Below are 20,818 nucleotides of genomic sequence, written 5' to 3'. Positions count from 1 at the left end.
TGAAACTACAAATATAGGCAATTTACTCTTCACGTATCACTTGCTATCTTTATTCATCCTATCGCGGTCTTTTCACAGCTATAATCGCAGATAATAAAAATGGCGATAAAAGTGTAATTTTCAACGAACTTATGACCAGTAAAGCCAAATTTACCCATGATGTCGCACATTTTTTAGACCAACTAGGTGTTCAACAAGAAAATAAGCTTCGAATGTGAAGACAGTAAAAAGCTAATAACACATAGATTATTTAATTTTTTTTTATTTATTCAGGATTTTCAGTGGCAATGGAAAAGAACGAATAACGAGAAGATAAATTATAGAAGACTTAGAGACTAGTCCTATATAACTTCGAGCTGATGGAAAAGATAGGAAATCAGTGCTCAGTGCTAGATTCAGTAATCTAATTCCGTTGAAATTCCGGCACAGAGCACTGACTTTTCCTTCTCACTGGAATGACAGCTAAGAATATCGAAAATTGAAAAAGTAAATCACTGATGTATGTATTCATGTTTATTTGATTCATTAGATATATAACAAATTTAGTAATTGTACTGACTAGTGCTTTTCATCTTTTGTTAGATTATAATTTTATGTCACTAAAAATATGAAATTTTGTTTGTCGTTATAAAAAGGCGTTTTAATAATTCTCAAGCCTGTGTTCTGATTTTTTATATTTTTCTTCTCTTCTATATTACTCTTAACCAGTGTTACTTCAGTTTTAACCTCTTATTATTCAGCTTTAGCCTGGACTCCTTATTTCCTGTTCATTTTTTGGCCATGTAGTTCTTGTAAACAAAACTAGTAACGCGAGTAAATATTAAACCAGTGTTTCTATTCTTCGTGCAAGTTTAACAACCAATGTTCTTTATAGAACAATGCATGTTTGCATTTAAAATAATAATTTTGCCGGCTTGGTGGCGCAGTGGTAAAGGCGATAGGTCGACCCTCCTACTGTTGAGATAGCCGCGGATTCGAATCCTGCTGGGGCATGGTCGTAAATTTATGTTTGTGATTGTTCTAGGCAAGGAAAATCCGTCAAGGAAAATCATCCCAGTCGCGCCAGTAACCAGGCTGGGTAAGACCGGATATCTTCTGGGATGATTTCTAAAGTCGGTCACTCGCCAGTCGGTAGGCTTAATGTTGAAGACGGTGGTTCGGAGTTATGACTATATAGTGTGACCCACGTTAAACTTTAGGCCCAGTCTAGATAAACCCATAGTTGGTAAAAGGAGACTTTAAAATATATATAAAAAAATACTAATAATTTTTCTGTAATTGAAAGTTTAATCATATTAGGTTTAAAATAAAAAGCAGTTATTCTCAATATCTTCGTTTTATTTACAAAAATGTGTACACCAATTCTGAAGTTATAAAAAGTAAAACGCGTTCGAAAAATAGTTTGTTTCTTATTTAAGTATTCCGTAATTTTAAGATTCTTCTAACATTTAAGAAAAGAATTTTGTATATAACAACGTTCTAATTAAGATCGCAAACCTATCCTAAACTTAAAGACTAAACTCACAATACCTTCAGCCTTTCATTTTTTCGATAAAAAAAAAGTTGTAGATCTTTTTTCACTTTAAGAAAAAAGACTCAACTTTTTTGTATTAATATTATTCGGTCATGTATTCTAGTTCACTAATCTAAAGCACCCTGTTGAAAGTCTAGATATTAACAATATAATAGTCTTTGGTTTGCATTAACACTATGCTCGCTCCATTTGTCGATTATTCAGCCTTAGGGCGACCTGTTGACTTCAAGTACTCATAAGAGTTAAGTTTGTAGGCCAAATAAACAATGGACGCAGCTGAAGCGAAGAGAAAATTCAATCCAATTGGCACCACGCACTGATTTAGTAGGAACGCACACAATGCGATCTGCGCCACTAACAGTACCACAGCCAAATAAAATATAACAGCATCAATAATCGACGATAAAGCTTTGACGAGTAACTGTAAGGATATCTTCGAGTCGCCATTCTTCTGGATCTGCGATTGGACCAAAATGGACAGGACCTTCTGTAAGACCGATCCAAAGATCAGCGACCTGAACATGAAGATGCTCTTCTCGGCGGATGACTGCAAACCGGTCTGACTAGTCTTCAACCACGTCGTTAACATTGCGGGCAAGATATACGTTTGAGGGCTGCAGATGATAGTATTAATCCTCTTGATGGTATCAATAGAAGACGTGCGATGTAGTTTCAATGGTTTCTCTTCGGTCTTCTTCAAAGTAACGATTGGTTTAGGCAGAATGGTAGCTGCCTGAGTTGACGTGATGGATGTGGACATCTTAGTCTAAAATGTTGGTTTGGACGGATCTGCAAAAAAAGATGGTTTTAATAAGCATTATATATCTTTGAATAATTTAATTAAGAATAATTTATCTAAGATAACAAACAGTTTTAACAAAATTTGATAGGATGGATTACGAAACATAGTCTGGTTATGCTACTGCCCCTAAAACACTCGGAGCTTCAGAGTCTTACCCATCAAATGGATAATGTAAAATAAAACAAGAAATATGAGCAGGTAAAAAAGTTATAAGTAATTGTAGATAAAAAGGTGTAATAATGTAGATAAATTATAAACTTAATGAAGCGAATAATACACTCCAACAAAAAAATGTCCGTAAAAACTTTGTAAATCATTTGAGTACCGAAACTGTATTTCATTTTTTTATCATCCACAATTCTTTTGCAATATGATATTCATTATTTCAAAAATATGGTACATTATATATACCAACATTTTAAGAACCATAGGTTTTTATCCAATTACAGTTTCTGTTTTTTAAATTAATAAAATGCGCATATTAGGCACTATTTTTTGTATTTCCTTTCTCTTTTTTGTGTAGAGTTTCTTACAAAGGTTTTTCTCCGGTATGATGTATTTTGTTATTCTCGTGATATTGATATTTAATCGTTCCTAGTAAAATTTCTCCATCAATTGTATGTGCTGAAGGTATTCATATAAATCAAAGCTTTAATCACAGACATACAGACGGTTGTGCAAGAGGTAGACTTTACGGTTCATCGGGCAATTTGTTTTGTTAATTACGATATAATATAAGTAATAATAGCTTTATAATGCTCAAAAACATTAAACAACACTAATTAACAAAAGTTTTATGCAAAATTTTGCTCTTGTCGGGTGCGAAAGTTCTTCCCATACATAAAAAATGAAATTGTATAAATCTCTTTCTTTTGTTTAATACTCATAAGTTCCCTTGTTATAAACTCAATGAGCAACAAGCAAAGAAATATAAGTATTTGCATTACGCAATAAAACACATTTTAAACTTGTTTCTCATATTGAAGTACTCCTGTAAGAAAATTATGAGTTATACGAACTGAACGAGAATTAGAGCAACATGAAGAAAGGCCTGGAGATAGCAGATTAGATCCTGCTGAAACGTCGTCAAAACATTCAAGCAAACATCAGAAACAACATTATGGCTTGTTTTTATCACAGAAGTATAATTTAATTAACTGCAAAATAAAACACGCAATAACCGTTTTTAAGATTGTTATTAATTGTTATGATATTTACACTCGAAATAAACTCAATTATCATAACTAAATATTTTTCGAATTTACTCTACACTTATAACTACTCAAATCAAATCTATTAAACATAAATTTGCACATTTCAAGTATGCAAATTCTAAATAAAACAGACACTCAGTAAAACGGGTCACCATTATTACATGCGCATGTAAGTCATTACAAGATTAATTTTTGTTTAATTAATGGCTTTAAGTCGTTATATTTAATTTCGCAATCATAAATTATTGGTCGTTTTAGTTTTGTTTTGCTTAATTTTATTCTTTGTTGTTGTAGAATTATAATTATGAATAAATGAATATATTATCAATGAAATGTGGTTGCACTTTTAATGCTAGCGAAACGATAATCGTTTATATTACCAAGAATTGTAAGTGAAATATAACCAGTTGCGTCCTATGATTGTAAAACACTTTCATTAGTAGTATAATAAATGCCATAATAAAAAATAAGATCATTTATTTTATATATTGGGCCTATAAATTAAGTAATTAAAATTAAATTTTAAAGGATTTACAACGCTTATCTGTAGAAAGAAGTAGTAATTAGAAGGAGCAATGTCTGGAAAATACAACGTGTAGAGTAGAACTTTCCATTTTTATGTTTCCAAGTATGTTTTCATTAGTTTTGTAACATGTAGTCGAGCTTTGTCATGATGAAGAATAACATTGTTGCGTCTTTGATCTTATTCCCACCGTTTCTCGCATAATACTGGTTTTGAATGCATCAAATACAGTCAATAGCGATCTCCTCGTCTACAATTTTTTCTGGTTGTCCAGAATATTTTTTGTAGCCGGCTTGGTGGCGTCAATCAGTATTTTTAAGACGTCGAAACCAGTATTCACATGTTAAAATCAATGGAGCATAGTTGCCATAAGCTTCACACAGCATTCGATGACCTTCAGCCGCTTTTTTCTTCATATTAAAGTAAACTAGTAAAATATTTTCAACGCACTGAAAAAGTATTTTGTCGGCACTTAAACGAAATAACAGATACTGATAAATGAAGCCTATCGCTGAGGCTTAAACATAAAATTGGTTACAAATGTATGTAACACGATTTAATAGACAGTAACACCACCTATTGTAAATCCTTTAAAATGCATCTATAAGCTTGATACATCTAACAAAGAACACCCAGCTAAAACAAAAGAGTTTCAAAATGGGAAATTGGAAGCTTAAACGGAACGAAACCAATCACATTCGTCGATCATTGCAATTTAATCTTATCGTATACTATAAACATAGTGCACACCACTGTACTATAAATAAATTATCACAATAGAAGCCCGCAAATCACTGATCCCGGAAAGATTTGAAACAAACAATTTAATACATACGTCTACACGTAGCGAACTAAGTACGATGGTACTAGCCTCCAACCACAATTAAGATTAATTAATCTGGAATCTTTTATTTTCATTCCAGCTACGCGTCAGTCGCACCGGTAACAAAACTAGTTGCTTTAATGTATAACAGAAAATTTAGAACAATCGGTACAGTGCCAACGATTTAAAAGAAATGTAATATGATTGGTTTTTAAGACCTACTTACCGGACTGACGTCATCGAATAACAAGAACAATTCGCGTTACGCGTTGGATTTTTGACTCGGTAAATATTTACGTTAGCGATAGTAAAAGCCAGACTAATAAAGCACTCGGTGTATCACATGTGCACTGATAAAAACAATACAATTTCAGGAGGAACATCAAAAAATAATGATAAAAAATCAGCTAGGTTCAGCGCGTGAATTTCCTGTAGAGGAATTGAGAAATTAATGAGGCCAATGTTAAAAAAATGCTGGCAAAATATGTTATCTTATTTATTCCAAAGGCTATATAACCATTTTAGTTCAGTTGATTATCTTTATATTGCAACATCTCTAAGTATATAACGAATATATATAATTATGTTAAGTAAAGAATGTTAAATCAGTTGCCTGAAAATGTATAATTCAATTGTTTGAATCACAACAGTTTAAAGATTTGTTAAATTAGATACAAATAAATATGTATTATATCGACAAAATATCTGTGTCTTTACTTAAATATGTTTTTAAATAAAGAAACAGAGACTACATATGTCTGCACTCATGCATTATCTGGAGAGAATTATTGGAATTAATAGAAACTTGATTTGACTGTATCACTTTCTTTTTCAAATGAGTGCCTTTCGAATTATTTCCAGTTTTTATTTTTCTTGGTAACCTACGTAATGAATGGCCACCACCTTGTCATCATACTTTACCGCCATCTTTGGTGGCTTATTTACCTTTAAAAATCCAGGTAAAACGTGGATTTAGTCAATCTTATTAGGATTTCCGTTGGACCTTATGCTGTAAAAGTTTCCTTCTTTCCAGATCATTATCTTGATTCTTCGATATTTACATATATCATTTTTGATTAAATATTAATACTATTGCAGGTATAAGAAATGTAAGAAAGATAACTTATAGATAGAATAGATAGATGGAACTTAATTAAATGGAGATATTAAGCCAGTGGCCCGAAGACATCTGGGCTTACCCAGCTTTATATATTACTACTTATTTTATATATATTACTGCTCCTTATATACAATTACAATAATAAACAGAACATACATAAAGCAACCGCGTGCCCTAAAAACTTTAGCAACTATAAGAGAATCGTCCTTATTTTATAACAAAAAGATCATCGATCAAATTATTGGAAACCTACACAACCTAATGTCTGAATTTTCTTAAGGTATGTCACTGATAGATTATCAAGAAATTTTAAAGTATCTCCTCATAAAAATAATATGAAAATCATTTAAAATAAACTACTTCGTAGTATTAACAATTATATAGTATGTTCGTTCTAATTCATAACATTATAAATAGGTCTTACAACGTCTGGTCTATTACTCATCATAGATAAAATACTTGAATTAATTAAACATACGTCTTAAAAGTGAATGAAGATATACCTAGTACTAATTCAATAACTCCTATAGAAAGATAAACAAACTGATCAAAATAAAACTTTTTAAGTTAATTGAAGTAAACATCTAATCTATGTAAATACATCTTGATTTAACTTTATTAATTACAACTATATTTTCTTTATATGCAAACAAATATTTTAAAACAATCATCATTTTCATCGAAGTAACTAGTTTTGATACAATGTGATATATATAATTCAAAATTAGTTCTAAAAAAATTTGGTATCTCGACACCACTGTACAGTCTAGTACCTTAACCGTACTTCATGCAGTTCAAGTATAGATATATTGAGATAATTCTGCAACGCATACCTTTGCGACTTGGCATCACTTCTTGACTACTTCTTACTTATCCTTTTGAAAACGTGTTACATTCTACGCAACCTTAACATTCCTTTTCTATCTAAAATCTGCTCTGCAGACACAACAGGAACAAGAATTGTTTCAATGAAATATCTATTTACATCGGGCTTGGTTTATTTGCATCTTGTATTTATGGGTAATAATAATTTTAATTACTTCAAATTTAGAGCAAGGCTTCGTTGAACTGAGATTACTACATATGTACTTAAAATTGTCCGAAATTAAAGATGTCTGACTGAAAACATTATATGGAGAGTACAGAAACAATTTACGACATTACCTATTTTGTAAAAGAATAAGTTTAAATGTATCAAGCAAGCCATGACATTTGTCTGAAAATGTTACAGAGCAAAACGAAGTCGAAATGTTGTAGGACTTTCGAATCCAAACAGATCGACAAATGTCATTCGAGGCAACTCGACGTACCGTACCTAATACAAGGGCAAGTTTTTTATTTGCTAATAAAAGTTGTCAGATGCCTACACAATTAACATTACGTTTGGATGTTTAACTTATAAACACAGAAAGATTTAATATTAAATTGTTTTATTCTATCGAAATTCTACGAAAATTTGAATACAAAACATTCTCCAAAATTACACCAGATCAAATTTTTATATAATAAAAAAAATTATAGAATACTATATATAAAATAAATAGAAGAAAGATACTGACTGGAGTACTATTTGATGCGACACATTTAGACAAGTTCAATTCAAATTTAGATGATGATGATGATAATGAATTAGCATGATTATCAGAAAAAAACTAATTATTTGGATATACCGTAACAAGCATAAAATGTTTATTATCGTCTAACAGTTGTGTCCTTATGTTTAATGCAGTTTAATATGTTGACCTTAATAAATAACGATGTCTACACCAATTTAAAAAAAACCTTATAAATCAATTGCATAAAAATAGCACTATTGACCCCAAAGGTGTGCCCGTTAACCCATAAATTTTTATTTGCAAAAACGCAACTGTAATCTTTGTTATTGCTTTATTAATAATCGTTGTATATTAAATATTGATATCCCGAAAAATATTTTCAATTAAATTAATTCGGCTATATAACTATATTATGGAAAAATATGATATACTTTAGTCATAACTAAAGATTTAAACAAACAAAAAAGAAAATCTTATTGATAATATTTCGATCAGACCATGAACAAAGGTTGAAAAATGATACTCGTATTTTTGGAATTTCCTCATGATTCGCTAAAATCGTTTGCTGATACTCATTATACCGCCAGAATATTTAATATTGGGAAATCAAAATTTTTAAATAACCGTTGATAATCCTCAGCTCAATAACATATCTAAAATTAACAACATGGAACATTGTATTATTCCAAATAATTGCGTTGGCAAATGAATCAAAATACGAGGGTCAAGCTACAATTACTAAGAATAGGAATAGTCGATTATTAAATATTGCAATATTTTATTTAGTCGCATTTATTCAGTGCATTTAGTAGAATATTAGATGTAAACTTCAATCAATTAAAAACAAATAAAATGGGATTGCCAGGAGAAAACTTTCGAACAATATATTACTATAACTTCCAGAGAGGTATGGACACGTATGGATATGAAAAATTCATAATTACAGTTTAACTATGGTATAAAGAATTTCCAGAAACTTTAACATAGAAAATATGAATTTATTATTTAACTATTATTTTCAATATAAAGCTTTAAAATGTTAGAACAAATTACTATTTGGTTTTCATTAGAATACTATAATAATATCAAATTCCAATAAAATATATAATTTTTTAGGAACTGTAATATATTTGGCATCTAATTATTTTGGCAATATTTTGTAAAAACACAATAATACCTAGGGCAGTCATCACTGATATCATAAACACTGTATCTTACTGGATTTCAAAAATTGAAACATTACTGAAACATGAATTTCCTAACTATTTTTGAACCTTCAATATAAAAATCATTTTAAAATATTCTTCTATAAAAAATCATAGAAAAAGATAAACCAAATATCTGAACATACGTCGTGTTGTAAAACGTAGATTAACAATTTAAATTAACAGTTTAGCAGATAAGAATACGCTAATTCACGTGATTCGTGATAAGAGCTGATTTATTTGCATTACCTCGGAAAACATTGATACTAAACTATAGCAAATCTATGAAATAAGTACAGTGTGTTAAAAAAGATCTAATAAAATTTAGTTACATAGAAGCAGTGGTCTAACTCACTATTCATATTTGGCCAACAACATCCCATAAATGCATGAAACAGACAATAGCGCATTGATACAAATGAATTTACTAATATATGGACATTAGTTTTCAAAAATTAAAAAATAAGATATTAAATTATTAACTCTCAACCTATAATGCGTGTTCACTTCAGATGGAAAGTTAATAAAAATACAGTAAAACACAAGAATCAGGCTGAAAAGAAACTAAGAAACTAGGAACGAAACCAGCCTAAATGCCAATAGTACCACCTTGGCACTACATACATCGTGGGAAATGCGTTAACTATAAAAATTGATGATTCATAATCATAATGGATAAAATAACCAGGAAATTCTAATGAATAACATATCTATTAGGTAAAGTAAAAGAGTAATCAGTGAATAATCGAGTCCAGAGAGTCCAAGGTACATCCATTCATTGGTATTCGTTAATTAAAACTGTATCAAATTTCAAGAGTTTCTAGGAAAATAATAATGCTGATGACAAAAATTGATAACATCATTAAAATTGATAGCAAGTCTTGTGGTTTTTGTTGTTGAACAAAATTATCATATGTTTTATGGTTTATTTTTGTGAAAAAAACTTTAAATAAACTTGCCGATATTTTTTGGATTATAATGAAAACTAGTATAGAAATTGAATAAATGTTACAATTAACCTTTTTATCAATTACTATAATGTCAGGCCTACTGTCGTACTTGGTTTGGTAGAGTATGGCTTTCAATATAAATAATTATTATGATTGATTTAGAACCTGGTTCCTTCGTTTAAAGCTGGCTTCCTGTTGTTATTCTCAAAAATAGTGACCAAAAATTATGACAAAGAAGATAATATGTCTTCATCATTTAACATTGAAACGAAGATTATATAGATTATCCTCCTTACTCACTAGATCTAGAAAGATGTGATTTATGGCTATTTCTCAATCTCTAAAAATATGCAGAGAAATGTTGCTAACAAAAAGGTTTTATAAGGTTACTGCCTATTAAAAAAGAACATTTCTGAAAACTTATATCAATTTCCATTAATAATTCAGCTAGATAATGGTTTGTAAAACTGAAATATTAATAGAGAAGGTTAACCAAACTATGAATTCCCGTGCACTAAGTGACAAATATTTAGCAATCATTAAACGGCACGATGACCAACAAGAAATACGTAAGTCTCACAACAATTTAAAATATTCAACAGCTGTAAAATATTAATTTTAAAAAAATCCAAAATTGAGAAACTTAAAAATATATTATTACTAACAGAGAAGGTTAAACAAACTATAAAGTCCAATATTTACAAAATCTTGGCAAGCCTCAGTTAACACAATTGCCGATATGAAGGTTTCCAGTCGCTAATTGAATTACTAATCTATTTTAAATATATCTTTTATGCTGGAAAATCTATGACATTTTGTCACAACGTTATTATATAATAACATATCGGAATATTTACGTTTAAAACTTCATCTAACAGGTAAACAGTTACGAACCACTGGGTGTAAACCACAAGGTTAAATCTGAAACCAGTATATCAAATTAATTCCAATATTTAATTCGCTTTGATCAAGTGATCTGCAAAGATATGTACCCTTGTCATTGGAGACAATACAAATGAAGGCATTCGTTGAAAAATGAATGGCACAAAAGCAATAAATATGCATTTTTGGTTTGTAAACAATTGTGATAGATTTAATGAAGGCTAAAAATGAGTAATCATATAGTATTTCCTATAAAAAACCTATCTAAAAACCAGCTTGTATCAAGTTTTAAATTAGTGAAATACAAAGGTTTAAGGTTAGCAATTTATTTTTTCGGTGGTAGTATATTTATAATTTTATTAAAAAATCGATGTATAAATTCTATTAAGGCTAAATGAGTTTTTAACTGGACTTTTATATAACTAAAATAATGTCGATTTTGTAAATAATAAGTGGTTGAAATAGCGTTGGACTAATAGAAATAATTGGCTGTTTTGCAGTATGGAGAACTGCACAACAATAATTATATTAGATATTAAAATATAATTTTATATATAAATTAATTTTTAATACTAGTAAAACAATATTTTATATATGTTTCTCCCAACAATATAAATTTTAAAAATATATTAAAATTCGTGCCTAAAAGTTCTGAAAAGTGAATTTTATGAACAAAATTGCTGGAGAAACTATTTGTCTTGTTGAATTAAATGAGGAAATTTTGGATCAATCATAAAAATGGGTAGAAATAAAAAGGAAAATTTTAAGGATTTTTTAAATTTTGATCGCTTAACAATTTCCAGACGTTTAAAAATATTATTAGAGTGAATTAAATTAGGTTCTATATCAGAAAAAAAAGGCAATTAGAGTCGAATCTATATGTTATTTTAGAACCAGGTAAAGAAGTAATTTTTGCATTGTATTTTTACTGATGGTCCTAAGCAAAAAATCTTATTATCGTATTAATCACAACCCCATCATTATCAACACCGAAAAGAAATATTTATGCTATCAAGTTATCTTACTTTTATTATCAATCAAATATATAGTGTATTCAATTGTTACGTCATTGTACATACGTCATTAAGATCAGACAATATTTTCCTTCTTATTTTATTCTAGTTACAAAGAGACACAATGCTGTCTCATAAGTTTGAAGATGTAAACGAAACGGCCTGTCAAAGTCGTCCGAAATGTCACATTTTTGAAAACAATAGTAATAAGAGATAATAATTAACTGTAGTTTTTAGATATACTATAATGTTAAAATAAAATATATTTGATAACATTTTTATTGAATTATTTTATTTAGATTAGAATTTTGTTATAGTTCAAGACACAATACGGAAACACGTTTTGGACGTCACAAATTTAGATGACGTATGTACAAAAAAACTTTGAATAGACTATACATGTTTTTATCAAATAATAAAAATAAGGCTACCCAATGCCACCGATTTAAACCCAAATGAAGCCATTCATCACAATCGTCAGTCTCAAAGTTCCGAGTATCAACGAAAATAATAACATGCCAGATTTATTGTTAATTGATGTTTTTAATTCGCTGGCGGAAATCATCCTTTTAAGACATGAATGGGTCGTGTGCGTCACATGATAATTTGCCGACATCAAGTCGGAAATGTTTGATAAAGTTTCGCAGTATATATCCGTGAGCTAATTACTATTTATGCTTAGAAATCCCTTTGATCTTTCGAATAGAAAACAACTTGTGCATAATAGATTCAAAATGTAAATAATACTTTATAATGATTAACAAATCGATATATATTTTAGGCCCAATAATAATATAATTTTTCATCCGGTACTACCCGGCTTGGTTACTAGAGTCTATTGAACTTGCTAGATGTTACAATATTGCTTATAAGACTGTCACGAGGGTTTATCTGGACCGGACCTACCGTTTAACGTGGACTCTGAACCACGGTCCTCGGCATTAAGCCAGCATTAACTTGAGAGAACATGAGACCATCTCAGAAGCCATCCGGTCTTACCCAGCCTGGTCACTGGCATGACGGGATGGTTATTCTTTGTCAATTTTTTCACTGTTGTCTATAGAGACATTTACAATTACAATCACCAACATAACGTACATCCATGCCCCAGTAGGACTCGCTACTATCTCAACAGTAGGAGGATCGTTAGAGATAGTTGAACTTTGATACAGTTAAAGCTTATAGGAGGACGACTTTTTAGAGAAGAGTTTTTTATTTTTAGAATTTTTTTCTTTATTATTAATGATCTATAGTAGGGAAAATACCAAATTAATGAACTACATTGAAGCGATTATAATACAATACATCTAAAATAATTCATAAATATTAAACGAATTTTAAAAGGTATATCATATTTAAAAAAAATTAATCATTAATAACATCATAAGTCCGGATCAAACGACATATTCAGAAGTAGTTAGCCTACAAAACAAAATTAATTATATCATTGTCGTAACTGTAATATAATGGAAATTACAAGAATTGAACTAAATCTGAGATATTGACTGATTATTAATGATCTGCTAACGAAAAAAATGTAACAATAATAGAGGAGAAATACTATTTCTCTGTTTTATGGTCATTTATTTAATCCATACTGCATAATGTGGGCTTCGAACCACAGATAGACCGTTTATATGTTGTATTGGGCGTAAAACTGTATATAAAATATTTGTTGTTTTGACTTTTTTGGTTCTGATAGAATCACGCGGAATATTCAAGAATGCTAAAGAAGTCTACATGAGTAATATAACTCTTCAGAGTATCTAAGGCATGATAATTAACAATCAGCACTTTCGACACTGTATTTTATAAACATTACTTCTAAAGAACGAATATCAGTTTATAAGACAAATTTATCCAGATGAAGACATTGTCTGAACATTTACCAAATGTCAGTTGCACAATAATTTCCAAGGCCTCGCATTAAATGACAGAAGCTAGATGAAAGGATGGTCTCATAGTTTTAACTCAACACAACTTAGGTCAACGTACAAACGACGTTTTTTACAGATTATCCGACGACAAAAAAGAACTTTTTGTAAAATCATGATATATACATGTGAGAAGTGACACTTACTTTTATTCTGCTTATTAGTAATAATAAAATATTGTTCATTATACAGCTCATGTTAATTAAACAGCCACAAAACACACCATTGTAAAATAATAGATCACTTTAGTAACAACACTAATATATATCCTTTCATGTCATTGCCTCATTTTTAATTACTATATAACAAGTAAATAAAAATATAATCACATTCTGCTAAACTGAACTGTTGGATGGCACCGTTTCGTCAGAAATTATTTTAATTAAATTCTAAAGATCAGCGCCTACTTACATGACAAGAAAAAACAAAACAGTTATCATTCTGTGGAATTTGCGTTCATCTGATTTAGGAGAAACCACACTACGTAATTATTCCAGTTTTTTTTATAAACGTTTTTTCGACATACCCAACATATTAATTAATTTTAGATGTTTAAGTTAACAATTAACCCTATTAATTTACTAATCAAATCCAATTAAATAATCAAATATTGGCATCTATCCTACTATTAGTATTATGGATTAAGTAATATAATAAATCATAACGATCAGTCCTTGATTCTTGACAACTTTAGATGATATTATAGACTTCTATGTTTTCTAAATATTTAAAAACCCCAGATCTTATCATCTTCGTTTCGTTAAAAAAAAGGAAGTTCCATAGTTCAGATGTTCATCTTACTCATATATTATTGGGTTTTTATTACCGCTTATTACGCGGTATGAGAATTAATTATGTTTCAGTTGAATCATATCAGTGCCTTGAAATCCTACATTAAAATTGGACATAAACATAGCTTCAATTAAAACAGAGATAAAGGAAATTGCAATAAAAAGAACAGGACGTTACATAAATCAAGGCTTTACAGATAAAATAAACGTATTTCATGATAATTAAGCAAAGGCGATTTGATTCTTTAAAAACTTGATTCATTAAATGAACATAAAAAGTCCCGCAATAATAAGACTGTTAATATATATTTGAGGAGTATACAATAGATGGCGTAACTTGTCGTATCAAACACGTGTTTATATTACAGATTTGCTAATAGACTTTATAATTATTATGTGTATTTGTTCACCTGTTACTGAAATGTAAATAAGTTTAGGTTTATAAAAATAACAATATTAAGATAGAAGATGGCATTGAAAGAAGAGTCTCTATAAAAATGAGACAAAGTTATTTATTGGACGATAATATTGGCAATTCTTGTTTATTAATTTTTTGAATCTATTTTTATTATTTCACTGAAGATTCCTCAAAATTAATTTAGAGCCTTAAAACACGTTCTTTAACCACGTTCTTACAAAACAATATAAAATAGGTTTAAAAATATTTTAAAACGAAACCCTTTAAAACTGAATATAGCTGTTAAAACGAAATAATTTGTTTGGATTTATGTTAAAAAATATTAGCAACCTTCGAATGATATAAGTATTTAATTTTTTTTAATAATTAAAAATCCGATCAAAATCAGATATGGTTATAATGAATCAAGTTTCCTGTTGATTCAAGCTGATTAGAATATTTTACATTAAATATTTAAGACATATTAAATACAGTAGCCATAACAGATGGGAATTATTAATGCAAATTTAGTATAAAGAAACATCAAAACAAAAAACAAAAGATTGGAATTACTGTATCAATTTTTCAATTTCAAAGTAAAACAACTGAAGTTTCGTTGAAAACAACCAACAGTGAATATTATTATTTAGGCACACCCCAAGTAGAACACGATAAAATAACATTACAATCCGAAATATATTGGTCAGAACATCTCGAGAGCATCTGGAACTTTAGTCAAGATAGTCGTCTCAAGTTTGATGACCATTGAAAAATGCTTTCTATTAGTTACTCCTCAACGGATACACGTCATGGTTTTAAAGAAGTAATTATAAAATGTAAGGGTTAATAACCTGAAGCAAGCTGTAACCGATCACTGACCGATAAACATGGTTCGATAGACACATTGATTATTAGGTTAACAAAAGCTTTTGCGCAAATTTAATCTCATTATTATTATTAATTCATATTATAAATAAGAAAATAAAAATAATAAAATGTAAAAAATAAATGTTGTAAAATGGAAAGATAAATTATAAGTATTATGTTCTGCAACACTTATAGAACAGTACATATTTTACTTCAAATAATGTATTCATTCCTCCTATAACTTCTTAATTTTAACTAAATCTGAAGCATCCTTTTCGTGGTTGTGAACATCGTATTTTTTAATTCTAACGATTAGTGTTTAAAATGAACAGTAGAAGATGTATTTCTACAGAATAAAATTTATCTCGAAATATATCAGTTGTCGGAGAGACAGGCAAATGGATATAAAAATCGCCTTGATAGAAATAAATTTAAATTTTTTTCAACTTTATATTTAATATATTAGTTAATAAATGTTATATTAATATTATATTACAAATACTAATATTTTGAAAGTTTTTTCGAAATCTTTAAAAGCCATAATAATAAAATAAATAATAGATTATGAATATATGGAAGACTCGATAAATTACTATTATATATAAAACATAAAACTCAGCACACTATTGAAATTTGTTAAATGAATCATGACTTGCAACAAAACCCACCGAAGCATTAAAGAATGGATTAGTCAGGGGATTAACATTTTCCATTTTTATTTCGATTAACACGGTTTTTGATGTAACGGACTTCTGATGCTAACAATGCGACTAAAATGATGTATACGTTTCCGTATTATAATGCCTTCTATAAAACATAAAAGTAATAATAGGATACATTTTTAATACATAATAATCTGCAATACAGTAACCGAGCGTTTCTAGAACTATTAATTTAGTACCAATTTAGTTTTATTTAAATTTCTCGAATTCCTATTTAAAACGACACACTTTGTTATTAAATAAAAAACATTTGTATTTTAATGAATACTACTGGTGATATATAGATTTCTAGATACATGTCATATCACCCGTCTACGCATCTCAAAATAAAAAATTTATAACAAAAAATTAAAATAAATTTATAAATTTTATTTAAAGTATTGTTCATCAATAGCCGCTACTTCTCCCATCTTTCAGATAATTTACGGATTTCATCTCGTAATAATGATGTATCTTAGAGGTTATCCACGCATCAACCTATTTTTTGACTGCAACAAGTAATAACCAGAAGGAGCAAGGTATGAAGGATACAGCGGATGGGGTAGTACTTCCTTATCATGCTGAAGAACGTTGTGTCTTTAATTATTTCATAGAGTAATGCGATTAGATGCCTCGTTTAAAAATTCTTTGGCTGTACACCACTTTTAAAACATTAAAACCACTATTTACATTTTGAAATCGATGAAGCATGGTTGCCATAAACTTCGCACAGCATTACATGACCTTCAGCCGTTCTTTTCTTCAAGTTGAAGTAAAATATAAAAATTCCCACATATGCAATTTACTCATATACTAATATTAAAACCATTTACTGCAAAATGAAAGCTGTTAGTGAGACTTCAATATAAAGATGATTACAAATGTACTCAATGCGATTAATATACAGTAACATCATGTGTTGTAAATCCTTTAAAATTAATTTATAGGTCTGATAGTAGGAAAAAGTAATTCAGAACCCTATCTGGCGTTTCAAAACTCAATCAGCTTTACTGAAAAAAATATAAAACGACTTTGGAGAATAAACCCATTTCAAGCCAGGCTTCGAAGACATCGTTCAACCTGCCCACTCAGACTTCAGTTACTTCGAAGGCGGCCCTATTTTTTAAAATACATCAACCAGACTTGATTTTTGTAGTTTTCTAATATCCGAACAAGAATCTTTCGCGAAAGAAAATACTACTATCTTATCGCAATTTTTAAATTTATGGAATAAGATATTATCCAGTGCATATTAAAAAAAAAGAGCACACCATTTTCGTAAATGACATCCTCATAAATAAGGTAGTAGTTTAGAAAGAAAAACATGGTGCCATCAAAAGAAGTGATTTAACTAGCAAGGAGATATAGGGGTGTCGGCTGCCGAGAAAAATACCGATATTTCGATATTTAAAAAATATATCGATATTTTTTTTAATAAACATTTACTTTTCAAAATCAAGTACCAAAATGCACTAAATTTTAAAAAATTAAGTACCAAATTAAATGGCTTATTAAAAATAATTAAATGGTTTTTTATAATGTTGAAAAATAATGTTGAAATTGAAAAAATATCGGCCAAAAATATTAATACTTTTTTCAAAGAATATCGATATTTATTTAAAAGCAAACTACGAATAGGCCCAAAAAAGCCTATCCAATTGATTCTGCCTCGAAAGGTTTTTTTTATTAGAAAGAACGATATGATAATATAAGTGATATATAAGGTCAATTGAAAAGTCCCCGGCCTGACACATAGATGGCGCTACTAGAATTAAATCAATTTTATTCCATTTCAGTTAGCGCTAACCCTCAAAAGATGCGTGTATAAATTTGACAGCTGTCGGATCATTCATTTGTAAATTATAGCATTTTTAGTGAAGCAACTTTTGTTATTGTGAAAAAAAAATGGATAAAAAGGAATTTCGCGTGTTGATAAAATATTGCTTTTTGAAAAGAAAAAATACAGTTGAAGCAAAAACTTGGCTTGATGCCGAGTTTCTGGACACTGCCCCAGGAAAATCAACCATAAAGGATTGGTATGCTAAGTTTAAGACGTGGTGAAATGAACACCGAAGACGGTGAACGCAGTGGACGCCCAAACGAGGTTGCTACCGACGAAAACATTTAAAAAATCCACAAAATGATTTTGAATGACCGTACATTGAAATTGAATGAAATAGCAGACACTCATCAACTGAACGTGTACATCATATCATTCACGAATATTTGGGTATGAGAAAGCTCCGTGCAAAATGGGTGCCGCGCGAGCTCACTTTTGACCAAAAAACAACGACGAGTTAATGATTCGAATGATTCCCCTCAGAAAATATGGATCAACCGCATAGATTCTTTGACTACAAGTGGGAGAGCTACAACTTTATTTTTATATTTATATTATTTTATACAAAAATATTTAAACGTGAAATGAATATGTAAGTGATAATGAACATTTTCTTTTCCATATTACTTGAATAAAATAATTGTGCTATGTCGCCATGAATATGATGTTTTTTCAAAAAATTTGAAAAAAATCTTAGGAAATTACAGGGAGATCCCGACGACACTACTATTTTCATAGTAAATTTTATAATGGTAAGACTGCATACATACATAAAACACTATATTATATATCAATTAACATAAAAGCAGCTCATTTGATTGTTAACTTGTAAATATTTAAAATTCAATATTACAAAAAATAAGACTTATGTAGAACCATAGAAACAATTTAGATGTAATTGGGTGTTATCTACATAATTATTCAAATTTAAGACTAATTTTTCAAACAAATGTTTCTATTGTATCATTAAATAATTTTTAAAACAGAAACATAAGCGTTCTGGATTTAACAATTATATTACAAGTTTTTAACAAAAAATTAAATCAGAATTATTGAATGTCGAAAAATAGGTGGTTTTAAAATATAATATTAATTACATTAGTACTACTGGTCGTTTATACATTATAATTCAATGAACACCTAAAAAATAATAGAAGATATAATTCATAATACAGAGTAATACACAAATTAGACAAAAAATAAAACTATAAATTTGTAATAAGTGTATCAAAATCTTAAATTATTAAAACAATTACTTTATTGAATAAACAATTATTTCCATGTACAAAACCAGAATTGTTCCAGTATTGTTTAAAATTGAATATTTATCAAAAAATAAAGTTAGGACTATATAAGGTTAAGCCCTTCAAAAAACACATGTTCTGAAAATCGATATTAAGTCATTGTACTCTATAAATCCTTAACGCTAGGGCAAAATAAGAAATCATGCAGAGCGTGTTAGTCCCTACGCCAGAATCGCTACTTTAACTTGGACTTTGAACCCTCACAAGAATCCGACATTATTTCCCGACCTTAATAATTTCGCAAAACTGTTTCTCAATTATTCAGAAAAAAAATTGACCGGCTCGAAATCTCGGAATCGAATTGACGTTTTTGTCCATCATAGTGAAAGTGTCACAAGCGGCTCGCAAAAATTTGCCAAAAAAAAGATCCTTACCTTAAAATCTGATTGCTGATGGATTCTCTCCAATAGGATTAATGCTCCTAAAGCGTAATGTTCTTTTCACTGATTTTTCAATGTTCACTAACCAACCAGGAAGGGCAGAATTCGAATGCGATATTTACTATTAGGTGAACGAATCTTTCCATGACACACTGTGATTATTCGATAAACACTGGTCCTCTCATGGAATGTGTTTGATACTTCAACTTTTTAACTCAGAAATGCTGGTTACCACCGTGCAGACTGACTATTTAACCGTCGTGAGCGCCTGAAACCAAAACAGAGAATGAACTGCAACGAGAGCGAGCATCCTTCAAAACATTATTGTTTGAAGGCCAGTCTGCGTTCCTATTGGCCGATAGCGGAGAACCATGGGCGTGCTCTTAGAATTGCACCTATTTAAATAAATTATTATATTGTTAATATTAAATAATTCATTTATTACATTATATATATTTATTGAAGTGTTAAATTATATGAGTGTTTTTATTAGTACTTTTTATACAATACAATATAGGGTATATAAAATAGGTATACTGTCATGGTTTTTCCACCTGAAAATCGATGGTCTATCCAAAGTAGTGGCGAACTCACGTCATCTCAATTTATGACGTCAAAATGTCGCACTGTTGCCGCTTTGACTTAACTTTATTTTTGTTTATACTTTATTTATAATATTGATTTAACTTTGACATTTTGTGCATTTTAGTTAATTTTAGCTATGATATGTAACAACATTCTAATATAATTAAAATAATGAAACAAAAATTTTATAAAATATAATTAATTTTTACATTATAGTTCATCTAATATACCACCACAATAATTTGTAGGTTAGTGTTATTTTATTATATTTACAATTAACCCTTTTCTAACTCACCTATGGTATCCCCTGGAGGCTTAATTCAACTAATTAATAACTGTACATCTTAGTAATGCATTTTATTTTCATTAGAGAACATATTTTTTCATCTTTTTTATG

General features: G+C 29.4%; 1 protein-coding gene across 1 annotated transcript; it reads right to left on the bottom strand.

The window, feature by feature from the left end:
• Positions 1-1,317: 1,317 nt before the first annotated feature.
• LOC143194028 (uncharacterized) lies at positions 1,318-20,140 on the bottom strand. The gene is made up of 2 exons (XM_076400579.1): positions 19,831-20,140; positions 1,318-2,323 (listed from the first exon to the last, which is right to left on the bottom strand). The coding sequence occupies exon 2, from the start codon at positions 2,292-2,294 to the stop codon at positions 1,731-1,733; it is 564 nt and encodes a 187-aa protein (XP_076256694.1). The 5' UTR covers positions 2,295-2,323; positions 19,831-20,140; the 3' UTR covers positions 1,318-1,730.
• Between the last annotated feature and the right edge of the window lie 678 nt (positions 20,141-20,818).

Source organism: Rhynchophorus ferrugineus, unplaced genomic scaffold, assembly GCF_030347505.1.
Source record: "Rhynchophorus ferrugineus isolate W39M unplaced genomic scaffold, kcgeb_rfMv2 rfM3, whole genome shotgun sequence".
In the NCBI taxonomy this organism is placed as follows: domain Eukaryota; kingdom Metazoa; phylum Arthropoda; class Insecta; order Coleoptera; family Curculionidae; genus Rhynchophorus; species Rhynchophorus ferrugineus.
The sequence above is the reverse complement of the archived record's forward strand: the minus strand, read 5'-3'. Positions and strand labels throughout refer to the sequence as shown.